This window comes from Labrus bergylta, chromosome 5 (genome assembly GCF_963930695.1).
Source record: "Labrus bergylta chromosome 5, fLabBer1.1, whole genome shotgun sequence".
NCBI lineage: Eukaryota > Metazoa > Chordata > Actinopteri > Labriformes > Labridae > Labrus > Labrus bergylta.
The window spans coordinates 8,608,115-8,622,769 of NC_089199.1; the positions used below are offsets into that span (position 1 = coordinate 8,608,115).

The window sequence follows — 14,655 nt, forward strand, 5'->3', positions numbered from 1 at the left end:
AGAGAAAGTTCTGCACGGATAATCTCATGAAACACAGAGATGGTGCCCAGTATGAGGCAGCACGATAACAGGCAGAGAAGAACGAGAGGATCACCAAGGTCAGACAAAACGATCTGGTATAAGCTCTTATCGACCAGGAGGACAGAAAAAGAAAGAGTGTAGGGATGTGTGGTCTACATTTCTTGTGTAGGGGGTGACATTGCACCAAAGCTTCATGTATTTTCAATATGGCAAGTTCAATACAGTGGTAGTTTGGAAAGTGAAATGCACGAAATTAATCAAAGAAGTGAGTGTAATTAGCTAAAATCACTGTAAGCAGTCACTTTCAGTCGTTGTCCTGGGTAGTAATATTAGTTTAAAGACTAATATTAAGCTGAAGTTTAGACAATATTTCATGGCCGGATTAGGAGAAGTCTGTATTTTTGTTCCCTTAAGTGACAGCGGAGCTTCTCAGAGCATTAATAACCATCTCCTCTGTTTTTTTTTTTTGTTTTTTTTAAACCAATCTAAAGCAGCGTTGTCTTCTGTCTGGTGTATGCTTACTGTGTTTGTTCTGGTGGTGTGTTTAAAAGAACATTAACATTAGGTTAGATGTTAGCCTAATCTCATGCTCCCCATTGGATGAAGAGTTTATCTCTCCATCAATGTTCAAGAAGAAACGATCAATATAGGGAAAACAAAACTATCACAAGATCAATTTAGCAGCTGATGTGGCACTGTTGATCATATTAAAAATGTTTATCAAATAACTCCTCTTTCATTACTTTTATAAAATGAGGATATATCTCTTATAAGAATGATAACCATCCTTATAGAGACTTTAACATTATGGTTAGTAGCACTGAAGAAAATGCTGTTAAGACACACAGATTCAGATTCAGTAACATCAAACATGAACCACATGACACCAGTTTTTTTGATAGATTTTTCTCGACTTTTATATTTTTAAAAACAAACAAAAAATAACAGATTAAATAAAATTTACAGTAGACATATGCAATCATTGTGCACTTTACTACTTCTTCTGATACGTTCTGCACAGCTGTCAACAAAAAAACGCAAACACAATGGGGCGTCAGGGTGGAGTGGTTGGGGGTGGGGAGGGGTCAGTTGTGGGAGAGAGGAGAGGACCAAAGAAGTGAGGTAGAGGGTAGTAAGGAGGAAACAAATGTCAGGAAGAGGGCGAGGAGGATAAAGAGGGAAGGAGTCAAGGAGAAAGGAAGGCCGAAACTTTTTTCACTCAGGGGGAAAGAAAGAAAAAAATCACTGAATATATAGATTTCTTTTATTCCTTACATCACTTATATAAATATATTGAATCCCAAAAAACAAAAAAACAAAAAAAACTTCTGAGAAAAAAAAAAGCGCAATACAGAAACCCACAACAGCAGTAAGGCAAACAGAAAGCAAGAGAGGAGAGAGCAGTGAGAGAGCCGATGAGCGGGACGGAGGAGCGTAGGGAGATAGGAGGCAGCATGAGATATGGCAAGAAAAGAGGGGAGGGGGGCAGTTGGGGTAAGCAGAGAGATTGCGCAACTGTGCGTATGAAAATTTATAAATAGGTGAGATTAAGAGACGCCTGGGTGATGGAGAGCTGAGAAAGGAGAGGACGTGTTGGCAGAAAGAGGAGGAAAAAGGAGGAAGGGTCGGAGAGCGAAGGGAGAAGGAAGAGGAGGAAAAGGTTTGACTGAGGTCGACTGTCCAGTGTGTTTTTGTTATGTGCTACGTGACCCTGTTGCCTGCATTTGTGTGTGTTTGTCTGTGTCCTGGTTCGTGTGTGTGTGTGTGTGTCATTGCATGTGTTTTTAATGGCAGCACACATTCCACTGCAACAGTGAAACACATGCTTGCGTGTCTTGTGTGCTCTTCTGCTATATAAATACAAAACAATGAATAAAAAACAAACAACAAAATCATATTTGCAACCAAACACCAGCCACCTTATGATTCACACCTTCTTCCCTTTTATACATTTGACACATCATTTAACTCAAGTTTTTTTCTGTTTTGTTTTTGAATTGTACACTAAGAGCAGTCCCCCTCAGTCCTCCTTCCTTTTCCACCACTCTACCAAGAGTCTTTCTTTCTGTCTCTTTGACTTTCTTAGTTTCCTACCCCTCTCTTTTCCTTTCACTGAGAGCTGGCTCTCTCCAGCACACGCAGGTCATAGTTCTTTTTGGCGGCCCTCAGTTTGAAGAGGCTGGCCCCGCTGTTGTTAAGTTTGAAGGAAGCACTCTGTGCAGCCATGGTGCTGGGGAACACTGCCACTACTGTGTACAGGTGAGCCGGATCACTGCCATCCCCCTTTGCTCCCGCGCAGGCCCCAGGCCCGGTGGTGGCTCCTGGTCCAGGAGGCCCCGCAACAGGACAGGGGCCACAGCCTCCCGTTCCCCCTCGGCCTCCCTGGGGCTCCTTCAGCCACTGGATCTTGGCACCGCACATTGAAAGCTGGTTGAAGAGCTTCTCAGCCTCTGGACGAGAAATCCCCTCTGGAAGGTCTGTGACCTCGAGTACCCGACTCACCACTGGACAAAAGAGACAACGAGAGTTAGAGAGGGACAGAAAGTGAGATCATTGTTCCAAAAACTGAAGTTTAATATACTGGAGGCAGACGGTCTATAGGTGGTCTGCTTCAACTTGATGGTTTGCAATGTACAGGTGGGGTTTAGGAAATGAGGCTGTGTCCAACAAAGCGGTTTGCGCTTTGAGCAAGCTTCTTTTTCACAGAAATGTACACCACACTCTAAACAATGGCAGCATGAAAAGGAAGTGAATGCCTCTCCAGTGAAGGAAGAGCTGCATGTTCTGTGTTTCTTTTTGGTTGAAGAGAGTTTATAACTATCTTTTTTAGCGTACCAGTGGCTCATCACAGAACTTTTTACCTGTCCTATTGCAATGAAAGAGAGGTAGTATAAATATCTACAACACCAAACCAAGATGATCAACTCAAGGTTATACTTTAAAATCCCTGACATTTTTACATTCTCTCTTCTTTTTTCACATCATAGCAAAAACCATCAAGAAAAACATCCCAGCTAAATAAACATGATCTGAAGTGCTTCCAGTAAACCTGCTCAAATGAGAGCAGAGTATAACTCAATTATTAAAAGTTATTTTCACGTAGAGATCCTTGAAAATAGAAAACCACAGGGAAGTGTGTACTACGTTACCTGGATTTAAACGTTATAACTCGAAAGTGATATCATGCTGGTCAGGTCTGTAATAATGCATCTCTAACTTACCAACATCAGTGGTGCCCAGATCTGTTGATGCTGATTTGAGTGTTTGTTTCTTCCCTCGTGCCCCATGTTTCATTACTCCTTGGCCCTATTGACAAAGAATCACAAGTTAAGATATGATGATATAAAAGACATGTTATGAGTCTTAGTTTTACATTGCAGATCCACAACAAGACACTAGATGGGGGTAAAGCCATCCTTCAGAGCCTTAAACTCAGTCTCTCTGGAACCAAAACAACCCAACACTAGAGGGCGCTAAATCAGAGAACAGTGAAGAGATGCAATGAAAATCTCAGCTCTTTGTGAACAATGGCTTTCCATTAAAATTTAAGTTCCTTTTTTTCCAATGACACATTTATTTTGACCGAATCTAAGCTTCACAAAAATATCATTACGCACTGATTCAAGACATTCTGAAGTAACAATTTGAGCCACTTCATTTGTTTTAATCTGATTTCATTTAGTATACCCCCTTCTTTTCCTGTTAACAACAAATGCACAAAACATGTTCTTGTGTTCTTAAAGCAAAGTAGATGTTATTGATGCCTGACATTATTGACCACATTATGACAAAGCAGCAGGGATTAGAACCAACAATCGTGAGCAAGGTGTGTTTTTCATTAAGAATTTATCTCAGCCCTATTCAAGGCAGAAATAAACTAAACCATATAAAAAGTACTAGGGCTACGAATCTTAGGGTGTCTCACGATTCGATTCAGAATCGATTTTCGATTCTAAACGATTCTGTATCCACTGATCAAAGTCTTTGAATTAGTACATACTTCAGGATCTGTGAGACTGGCTGAATTTCTTGCTGCTCCATTTGGCAATCTACTGAGTTAAAGAGCTAGCCTTAGCACTTAGCAGGGAGTGACTGATTACAGTACCAAATGACTTCATGTTCAGACCTGATGGGAGCTGTAGGAGGACTGGCCGTGCATGAGGGGAGGACACAGGCTGTACTGTAGAGGCTGCCCCAGCAGGGAGTAACGCCCGTCACCTACAAAACATGAATAGCAAGTTAGACTACAAACAATCAACCCTGGATATTATAACCCTTTTTACTTTTTCTTTGAATAACCAGGTCTTATAATGCCTCATGGACATTAAAATCTCCTTCTTTAAGAAAGAGAAAGGGGCAGCAAAACCTGAGTTCAAAAATAAAATGCTTTACACAAACAGTCAAAAAAAGATGGTGGATTCAATAAAGGGTTATAGAATCAGCAAGATGTGCCCCCAATGAGTTTTTTCATAATTTGGTTAGTAAAAGGAGAAAACCTTATTGAGAGAGGTTAGAAGGTCTCATACCCCCTTATCTTTCTCTTATTTAATTGTTCTGAAGATAAAAAATATAAAGACCAGCATCATTGATATACTATGTGGATTGTCGAATGATGCAATTATGTAAAAAGTTACTGTAGGTGTGTGTGAGTAAATATGGGTCAGAGGGCAGAGATGTGACCTGTGGGTGGGTACAGAAAGTTTTAACAAGTGGCACAGTGCCAGTCATGTCAACCTGCTGAGGGAAGGTGACGTGACACTCACTGATGAATTTAGGTGAAAGAGCAGAAGTATGTGAACAAGGGTTTGTGGGATAAGTTGATGTTTACTTACTGTAGCTGTTACCTTTGGCATACTTTTTTGTTACCTGTTTTTTGTAGTTTAGTCATCATTTCTAATGGTTACGATTCAATAACTTTACCCTGTTTAAACCTTGCATTAACCTAAAAAAACCCATCTAAACACAGATCTATCTAATTTATTAATGAGGGGAAAACATGTGTTGAGTGTATTCAGTTAGGGGATCACAGACACAGTCTTTTTTTTAAATATTCGTCAGTCAGATATGATTCCATGAATTCCCTTCTTCATTGTACCTTGAGCGGGTCCTCCTGGCCGAGGAAACTGGGAAATGAGGGGTAATGGTCCCAGGCCTGGACAGACACTGCTGACGCTACCGGAGGGAGACGGGGTGGGAGACTGGGTGGGGGAGGCCAGGGGACTCGTCAGCTGGGTGCTGGCCTGGACACAAGGAGAACATAGAACTCATGTGACACATGCTCCAGAGCACATGATAACATTTTCAGATCTGCACAGCTTCTTTAAAACACACAGACTGTCCATTCATGAGAATTCTGTACTAATCTGATGTATGTGCAATTCCCCCCGTTCGTTGAACACTAGGGGGCTGGCAGACTAACCTAAGTTGCAGTCTCATGGTTTGTGTGTACCTGTGGAGTGTTGTCAGGTTTGTAAAGCTCTCCTGGCTTGCTGGGTCTTTGCTCTATGCTGTAGTACTTGCAGGGGTTCCACTGGACTAGAGGGGGGTTCTGGGAGGGCTGAGGTCCATTTGGGACACTAAGCTGCATGACCATCACCCCAGGTCCAGGAGGTGGTACTCCTGATAGAGGACACACAGTGGAAAAAGATAAAGATTATTAAAAGTAGTTATTAATGACCATTAAGAGTTAAGTCATCAAATATTTTCCTTTTCATCTGTCAAGTACATTCTATTTATTTGTCATTACATTTTGTGTTGAGGGCAATTGTAAAGATTAAAAATGTTATTCATCACAAAGGTTAAATAGGTAAAGTACGGAAAATTGCGTTTGCAAACGATATGGTCCCACTTCCATTCAAAGGACTGATTGAGAGGATAATGTTAAAAATAGCTTTAAAAGAAGACTTTAGCAAGACAAACAAAAATGACTTATAATTTATCAATTACTACATGCCTCATATCTGAGAAACAGACTCATTTAGTTTTAGCTTGTAGAACACAAAATCAGGGATCTGCTCGCAGAGTCGCATAGTAAAACTTTAAGTAACATCTCATTGTACGTACAGCAGAAGCACTTGAAAAATTAAACAGAGAAAAACACAGTATAAGGTGTTGATGCAAGTGTCCCTAGAGGGAACGCTTTTTTCAGAGGTTTTGGAAGCAACACCCACACTGCGGTGTGCTTCTACTGTCTCACAGATCTACAGTTTTTGAAGAATAAAGACATCTAATTCTGGATTATATGAAAAGTAATAAAACATACTTCAAATATTAATTTGAAGGGATTTGTGTCCACAACAGTTCAAATGATTGATATCAAAACTGTTAGCTAAAATAGTTGCACTGTTATGCAATACAACCTACTAACAGCATGTCTCACCTGAATATTGCTGCTGCAGCTGTGGAGGGTTGCACGGGGACGGCGACTGTGTGATCTGATACTGCTCGGAGCTGGGGGCCTGCAGGTAACCTACAGAGGGGCTGCAGGATGGAAACACACAAACAGGGAGAAAATAAATAAACTTAAAAAAAGGTCAATTACACCAACACACAGAACAACTTTAAAAATGAAATGTGTGTTTACCAGGGTGTCAAGTTTCTATATTAAGCAGTTATCTGTAAGTTATCACATTTTTGCCCAACTCTTCTCAGATTAAACTACTTTTTAACATTGTAGTTTTTCTTTTTTGGTGAGAGGAGCAAATTCAGAAAACTAAACAAAAATGCAGATAGATCAATGTAAAAACATAAAGGGCTCATTGTAAAGCCTCCACATTTTGTAAAAAAAAAGAAAAAAAAAAGAAAAAAAAGAAAAGAAGTTAGGCAAGTTCAACAAAAGAAAACTTACTAATGACAATTTAAAAATGAAGAAAACTTAACTGTAATAACTAAATTCTCCCACTAACACATCAATGGCTGTGTATTTTCAGTACAGTGATCATGTGTGAAATGTTTATCAATGAAAACTACATGTCTTCCATACCTTGTGCTATTCTGCTGAGTGGGTGTGATAACACTGTAGTAGACAGGCATGGGCCCTTGGACAGACTGGCTGACTGGCACCATCACTTGCTGCTGGTACTGCTGCTGTACCACCTGCTGGTTCTCATTTCCCACCGGTACCTGGAAAAGGGAAAGGGGTCAAATGTAATTAAACCAAAATATACTGTGGTTCCCCTGACTGCTTCCAAATCTTTAAAAGTTAAAGGAGAGAGGAGTTTAGCAACATAGTCAATTCAAAACTACTGCTGCTACTTTAACCTCCCTCTGCATCCATTTTTGCCATTTCCACACTATTTACTGTACAATGTGCTTTCTGTTAACTTAGTTGCAACTGCATCACTCTGGTGTAAGGATACACATGATTGTTCATAAAGTATTCATCATTCATATCATCAGATATAGGATCAAACTATATATTAACTCAGGGCTCAGTTATGTAACAAATGTAAATGAGTCAGTGTCTCCTGTTTCACATACAGTCTCTCCCACAGATGTTTTAAAAATGTATGCATACCTGATATGATGGCATCTGTGGGTACTGAACCATTATGCTTTGCATTTGTCCTCCCATGCCTGCCCTCTGCGAATTGAGTAGACCGGGGTTTTGAGGCTGCTGCACACCCATCATGCCCTGGTAGCTCGACTGCTGGCTGGGCATCATGGTCTGGAGACCTGACATCACAACAAATGGAGGAGAATATTTAGGGAGGGAGTAGGAAGATAATGATCTTAAGAACAAAGGAGGTGAAAAGGGAGAAGAAAGTTGTTTTGCCTGGAAGGATAAAATCAGACACTTTAACACCAACAACAGATGAAAAAAATAAAATGCACAAAATCAAACGCTTTTCGGCACAATTAGCTTTTGTAGGAACTACTTAGTGTTACATTGCTTTGACTAACCTTTTCTGTTTTGTTTTCACTTTATTTGGGCCACCTTTATGTGCTCTGGCAAACAAAATCAGGCTCTTGGTGCCTGCCCCGGCAAGTGCTTAAAAATGTTGATGTCTTTGACTGACTAGAGTGACTTTCCAAAGGTCAAAGTTCACACTCTTGATATAATTTCTCAAAGTCGTATTTCACTTCAAGCAGCAGACCTTTGAGTAATTCTAGATCTCACTGGCAGCGATCATCATGATCGATGAGGATTTGGCAGGCTTCGACACGGAGCCAGAGTCCATTAAGGTTGTCAACAATGGCTACTGTCATGTACTGTGTACACATACATAGCCAACCTTCACAGATCCCAAATGAGGGGGATTGAGGGATAAAGTTGTCAAAGTTTTCCAGGAAAAGATGAAAGTGTTCTATTTCTGTCCAAACATATTAGACTTGGCAGAATACTGCAGGACAAGGTTAACATCCAGCCTTTCACCTGGTGGGCTAAAAACCAAGAATGATAAAGCAGTTTTCTGCACAGGAACAACAAAGTACACTTATGAAACAGTGGACTGCACCTTTGTGCTGACGAGAGATTAGCGCACTTTGAACTGTGCCCTGAATGAGTAAAAAAAACAAAAAACAGAAATACATTCATTTTCTACGTTGTTTTGGGACATGTGAACATATGAATAACACAAACTAGATTGTATGTCTTAGTTACAAGTGGTAACAAAAAGTACAGACCTGACTGCTGTGTGGGCTGAGGCATGGGTTGTGTGCGCTGGGCAGGATAAGACACCTGGTGGGAGATGGTCTGGGGCACACGGTACTGCTGGCCTGAGCTGGGATATTGACCAGGAGGGTAATATGACACCTGTATCTGAGGACAAACAAGAAATATACTTAGAGGAATAATAAGACACGAAAACTAAAGAGATGTAACTTTTGATGCATGAAAGTGATTTTGATTCTTCAACTGTTACGTGCCATTAAACAGTGTTTCTCTCTCTCTCCTGTCTTTTGCAGGTTGGTGCTCTCCCTACTCTCCACTGCAGCTGGTGATTGAGCTCACCTGATACCGACTAGCAATCAAGGTCCACAGCAAAAAAAGCAGGAGAGAGGAAAGCGCTGTGCCAGTGGGTCATTGCTGATGGTGTGTGTCAGGTCTACAGATGTGCTTAGCCTCCTCCTTCAGTGAAAGGAGGATGTTGTGTTGACATGGCGCCATCGTGTTTCTTACATTGATGTTTTTTGTTTGTGTTTCATTTAGAAAAAAGGTACTGCTTCTCTATAGTTGCATTGAGATTTAATCATTACTTTATTGTTATGTATGTAATATATTATGTTGTGCATTATTCTACAATCCATTGTTTCCAATATGAATAAAGAAAGTCATACCTGCTGTCAGGGTTGCAGGGACTTTTTTTTTTTTTTTAAACACAAATCTAGCTGATAGGTCACCTTTTTGCACTAATTTGGATTTAGATGTCTATTAACTTAATAATATTAAAGCCCAAAACATTATAACTCTCTCTTTTCCATGAGACTCAAGATCAACTTTGTCTTGGGCTTTTCGTACTCTCTTAAAAGTCGCAACACACTTCACAAGAAATATTGAAATGTTCACCAGCTAGTTGAAGACTTTGTTTGTTGCGTGTTTTGTGAAGTCTGTTTTAAGAGGGTTTGACATAGACAGAGACCAGTGACGCTGTACCTGCTAGCTAACAAATAAGCATGGGTAAAGCGAAACAATAACTTAAAAGTTAGCATGTTGTTATAAAAGTCTGGATTATGGCAGATTTAATCAAATGCCTGAAGAATTGAACTTCTAGAAAGAAACTATCCAGGTACAGCAGACACAGAAGTGCAAGAGTTAACACTGACACTTGAACAACTTGCTGCTTACACAACTAAATGTAGCATACAGAATTTCCAATTAGACATCAAACCAACAAACATAGCAGAAGTTGAATTTTAGAGGATGGATAGTTTGTGCCTCCACCTTCATCTGCATACGTGACAACATTTAGCATATCTAGAAGCTGCAGCAGTGTCAACATTTAAACTCTGGTTAAACTGTCGACCACCCACACATTAAATATAGCGTTTCTTCTCCCCCCAGCCTATTCTGTTCATACATGCGTGGAGATGTAAGACTGGGGATAAGAATGAGGATAATATAGCTAGGTGAGTAGGGTGATAAAAGGTAAGAATGGATGTAAAGGATGTAAAAATAGGTCAGAGCTCAGAAACACAAAATCAAAGCACAGAGAGAATTATAATACAGAACAAGTAAAAAGGCAAAATCACTTTAAACAGGTTTTACTGTAAAAGAATGCACATGGAAGGACCTTTTAAAATATGTACCACACTTTGAAGTCCCATAAACATATATACTGTATGTGAAAGCAGAATAATCACTGGTTTCACATCTTTCTGTGTTCTGTAAATATGCAACTGCTTTCAGTAAAAGCCTCTATTCTCCATCACTGATCTAATTAACAAGCTGCCTTAAATTGACCTGAGATTACGTTCATAAAAACCCAAGACTATTGCTGTTTAAAAAATTAAGTCACTTCAGCTATTAAAAACACTACTAATCATTCTTTACAGCGTAGCCCCAGAGCAATATTATAGGGCACTAATGTCTCCCATAGGGGGCTTAATGGCCAGGTCAATTGGTTCCCTCTCCTCAAATGAATTATTATTACTACTTCATTGATGCATGTTAAATCCTGCGGGGGGGAGGGGCAGAAAGCAGAGTGTGAATGACAGAGAGTGAGAGAACTCATTATTGTCACCGCCTCTGCAGTCAGACCAATGTGTCAGGGTAGGCTGCCTGACTGAGACCAAGCTTGTGAAGGTGACACACGGCGCTCTAAACAGAATGAACCGAGCTGCTTTAAAAGGAATCCCATCACTGATATGTCACACATAACAAAGAAGGTTTGTGATATTCATGGAATCTATGTCTCACAGAAGAGCATGTGAGGGAACATATTTAAAGAGTGTATTATTTCTTATGACAATTCAAAGACATCTTTTATGTGAGCTGACCTACTAAAGCATACATTTTGAGAAGATAATGGAAAATGGTGTACCTGTTGTGGAGGAGGTGGCTGCATGTAGCCTTGTGGGGGCGGCGGGGCCTGCATGACTGGCTGGGATGGAGGAGGTGGTGGAGGTGGAGGATGGGGGTGTCCAGTGGCAGGCTGGTAACCAGATGGAGGCGGCATAGGCTGGCCTGTAGTAGCCATGATGTAGCTGGTCTGAGGCGGAGGGTGTTGGGACAACACCGTGGGAGGAGCTTGATACATTGGGGGCGGCTCAGGGTTCTCACTCGAGCCCTGCCGGCTCAGCGTCATCTGGCTAAACTGGGGCGGCAGCTCTTCTCCCTGCCAGGGATGGAAACCATGTTATAAAATAACTTTGAATCAACTGCATTGAAATTATTAGTTTAAATATTGTTTTCACAGTATTTACAAAAAACTAGTAATAACTGCCTTTAGAGACTGAGAGCTCTCAAAGTCATGAAGGTGGCTCATTTTTTAACCTGGCTGGTTTGTCATGGTTACTTATGCTGCAAAGGGCACACCAAATGTTCACAGATTTTCAGAAATAAATTTGTTATTGGACTGGTTTCCAGACAGTGTTGTCTATGAGCAATACAGTTCTTAGCTGAAGTAATGCATGTTTGTCAGCAAGTTTAACCACAAGTTTATTTAGCAATGCTTCCATGTACGCGCTGAAATGCATGCACTAAGTTTCCGGTTTTTTTATGTCATGGGTGCATGCCTGCATCTGGATTCAACTGTGGTTTTTACAGAAAACAGGTTTATTTCCAAACATCCATAAGGAAAGGTTCTTTATGGTTCTGTTCTGCACAAACACTAATCTGGTTTCTGCTGAGGTTCACATGGCTGGGAGGATGAATGCAATGAAATTTCTGTAATTTCATGGATGTACTTTGGGAGGCATTACCAAACAAATTGAAACACATTGGACTGATGTAATTTATGCAAAGTAGTTTCATATAAAATCCACTTTTTAGGATTTTCAATTTAACAAAAATTAATTCGGAGAAAGTAAACTGCAACAGAAACAACGACCATACAAAAAAAGGTACTTGTATGTAGTATAAACAGGGATTAGACACCTGGCCCTAAAGTAAGTCTCAACTGGAATCACATTTTCTGCAGCCTGAGAGACAGCAATTCCTAAATTATTGATAAAACCTTTCTGAAATGAATGAAAACTGTATGGAAGTTAGATTGTAAGCTATCAAGACAATAAATCGATGTCTATATGTGTAGTGTGAGGGTGTCAGTAAAGCAACCTTTACATCTATATAAAGAGAATAAGCTACAAGAGGTGTCAGTACCATTGTGTACTGCTGGGGAGGAGAAACTGGCAGGAGAACCTGGGGGCAGGAAGGGCTGGAGTAGGAGACAGGCTGAGAGGGCTGCAGAGACGCCACCGGCTACACACACCAGCAGAAAGAGGGAGGAAATAAACAGGTCGAAGAGAGACAGAGGAGCAAGCCAGTGAGAAGGAAGGTATAAGTAGCAAATTGAGTGAAGTAAATAAAGGCAATTAAGACAGGAAATATGTGTTAGAACACAGAGGAAAAAGTTGTGAATAAACAGATGAAAAGAAATGGAAAAACATTTAGTTTCCAAATATTTTACAGAAGCAACAAAAATGTTAACAAAGTGAAGAAAGTTACGACTACTCAGAGAGACAAGGGTAAGCGCTATAACATATGTTTTCATCACCTTTATATTGTTTTTCAAAGTACTTTATTTTTACTTGAGCTACATTATTTATTTATTGACCTCACACACATTATTTATCGATAATTATGTCTTTTTTGTTAGGACCCTCAGTAAAGACTCTTTAGGGCTTATGACAGAAACGTTCACATTGGTGCCTATTTTCAACATTAAAGCTGTCCGCTTCACAGAAGAAAAAAAAACCAAGAAAGCAGTGTCTCAGAGGTAATAAAGACACAGTAAACACTCTGAGGTTTCTACAACAATGCAGACCAAAGGGGGTCAACATTTTGAATATCCAAGAATTTCAACTGTTGACTTGAATGTTCGCGCATACAGGGAGAATGAGTGTATGGACAAATTTGTAGAAAAGTTGTAGAGATTGGTCGAAATTGCAAGATCCCGTAAAAAGGTTCAGGGATCGGTTGATTTTGAGTGTATAGACAGGATCGCAACTTCCTGGAGGAACTGATTTATTCAATAAACAACCCTTTCAGAGTAGAACTATGTGTTACTCTTATGTCATACTTATAATCAGATTGGATGAGAAGCTCTAACATGAAAGTGCTTCAGCATTTTCACTGATACAGTCGACTCACGCAGGTGGTGGAGGTACGTACCTGAGCGATCATGTGGTTGCCCATGGGGTGTTGCTGTGGAGTGGGCAGCAGGGCAGTTTGAGGCGGAGCCTGTGGTTGTGGCTGTTGTGTCGGGCAGGGGAGTAGGCTACGGCTGGACTGGGAAGCTGCAGGTGGAGGACACACATCAGGAAACAGGTCTAGTGTTGCAGAAGAAGACATAATAGATGCAGGAAATCATTTCTTATATTATATTTGCTCTGAGCAAACTGAGAAACCCACCAAAATTATCCTTGTTATTGATGTCTCAAAATGTTGTTGTATTCTTCTTTTTTATTTCATTTTTTTAAAAACATATTGTCAGTTTTGTGGACAGGTTAATCTTTGTTTTGGACCTGAGGCTATTTATTGTAGACAATGATTACACTTTGCAATAACTTAGTGGAAATGTTGAAGTCATTATTTATTTGATTGGATTTTGCATTTGAAAAAGGGGTACACATTACATTCAGGGACAAGATATTCAAATATTCCCAACTTGAGATTTTCTATTTGAATTCAGAGAAAACTGGTGTTACCCCAGTACAGATAGCGGTTACTTATAGTTTTAATGTTGCTATGCTATCAAAGTCCTTGGAGCCGGGTTATAGAGCTGTCTGTGAGTTAAGTTGCCAGTTATATGTCAATACTGTTTGTGGGTGATTGTTTAGTTCTACTTCTCTTCACACAAATAAGTGGATGAAGGATATATTCTCATAATAAGTATCTTCTTGTTGTTACATGTGGCCTACCTTATTCTTGGCAATGGTTTTTTTGTGCTGTGTTTGCTTGACTAAAGTAGTTATAATTCCAATAAACAATGACATTTTAGGAACAAAGACTCCTTTTCCCCCAACTTTTCTCCATAGGTCTTACCAGAGCGAGAGCCTTTGCAGCTTCCTTGTGAGCCTTTGTTGCTGCCAAGGCTATCCCCTCTGGTCAGAATAGAGATGCCAGAGAAGCTGCTAGCCTTGGTGACGGGCGGCCGGAGGGTGCGGTTGGAGCTGTCTGAGTCAGTGCTGCTCCAGGGCCGTGGCTCCAGGCACTTCATGTCACTGTCTGTACTGCTTTGACGACTGCTAGACGCCCGGCTGGAGCTCTCGCGGTTCCCTCTGAGAGACGACAGAACAGGGTGGTAGAAGAGAGAGACGAGAAGATGAAATGAAAGGGATATAATGGGGACACATGCACAGGAGGGGGAAAAGAAGAGGTGACAGGAAAGATAAAGCGATGAGAATTAAGAAGCAGCAAGTAAACAAAGAAAAGTTGAAGGATAAAAAGTCAGAGGTATGCGTGATAGGGTGAGGCATATTCGGAAATAAATGGGAGAATTTGAAGCAGAGACGAATGTAGATGGAAAGAGA

The 14,655-nt window shown here is 40.4% G+C and overlaps 1 protein-coding gene across 9 annotated transcripts in view; it reads right to left on the reverse strand.

The window, feature by feature from the left end:
- Positions 1-1,496: 1,496 nt before the first annotated feature.
- The window catches only part of LOC109986209 (R3H domain-containing protein 2), a 56,200-nt gene continuing 43,041 nt past the window's right edge, over positions 1,497-14,655 (reverse strand). For 6 of the 9 annotated variants that reach the window (XM_020636742.3, XM_020636739.3, XM_065954671.1 and 3 more), the window contains 13 exons: positions 14,168-14,403; positions 13,295-13,419; positions 12,284-12,382; positions 11,004-11,297; positions 8,647-8,782; positions 7,538-7,695; positions 7,004-7,143; positions 6,401-6,501; positions 5,471-5,640; positions 5,117-5,261; positions 4,148-4,239; positions 3,243-3,327; positions 1,497-2,525 (listed from right to left, as the gene is read on the reverse strand). In XM_020636742.3, coding sequence (XP_020492398.1) covers positions 2,131-2,525; positions 3,243-3,327; positions 4,148-4,239; positions 5,117-5,261; positions 5,471-5,640; positions 6,401-6,501; positions 7,004-7,143; positions 7,538-7,695; positions 8,647-8,782; positions 11,004-11,297; positions 12,284-12,382; positions 13,295-13,419; positions 14,168-14,403 — 2,176 coding nt within the window. In that variant the 3' untranslated portion in view covers positions 1,497-2,130. The remainder of the gene's footprint in view (positions 2,526-3,242; positions 3,328-4,147; positions 4,240-5,116; positions 5,262-5,470; positions 5,641-6,400; positions 6,502-7,003; positions 7,144-7,537; positions 7,696-8,646; positions 8,783-11,003; positions 11,298-12,283; positions 12,383-13,294; positions 13,420-14,167; positions 14,404-14,655) is intronic. The other 3 variants (XM_065954672.1, XM_020636746.3, XM_065954673.1) reach the window with 1 other exon arrangement.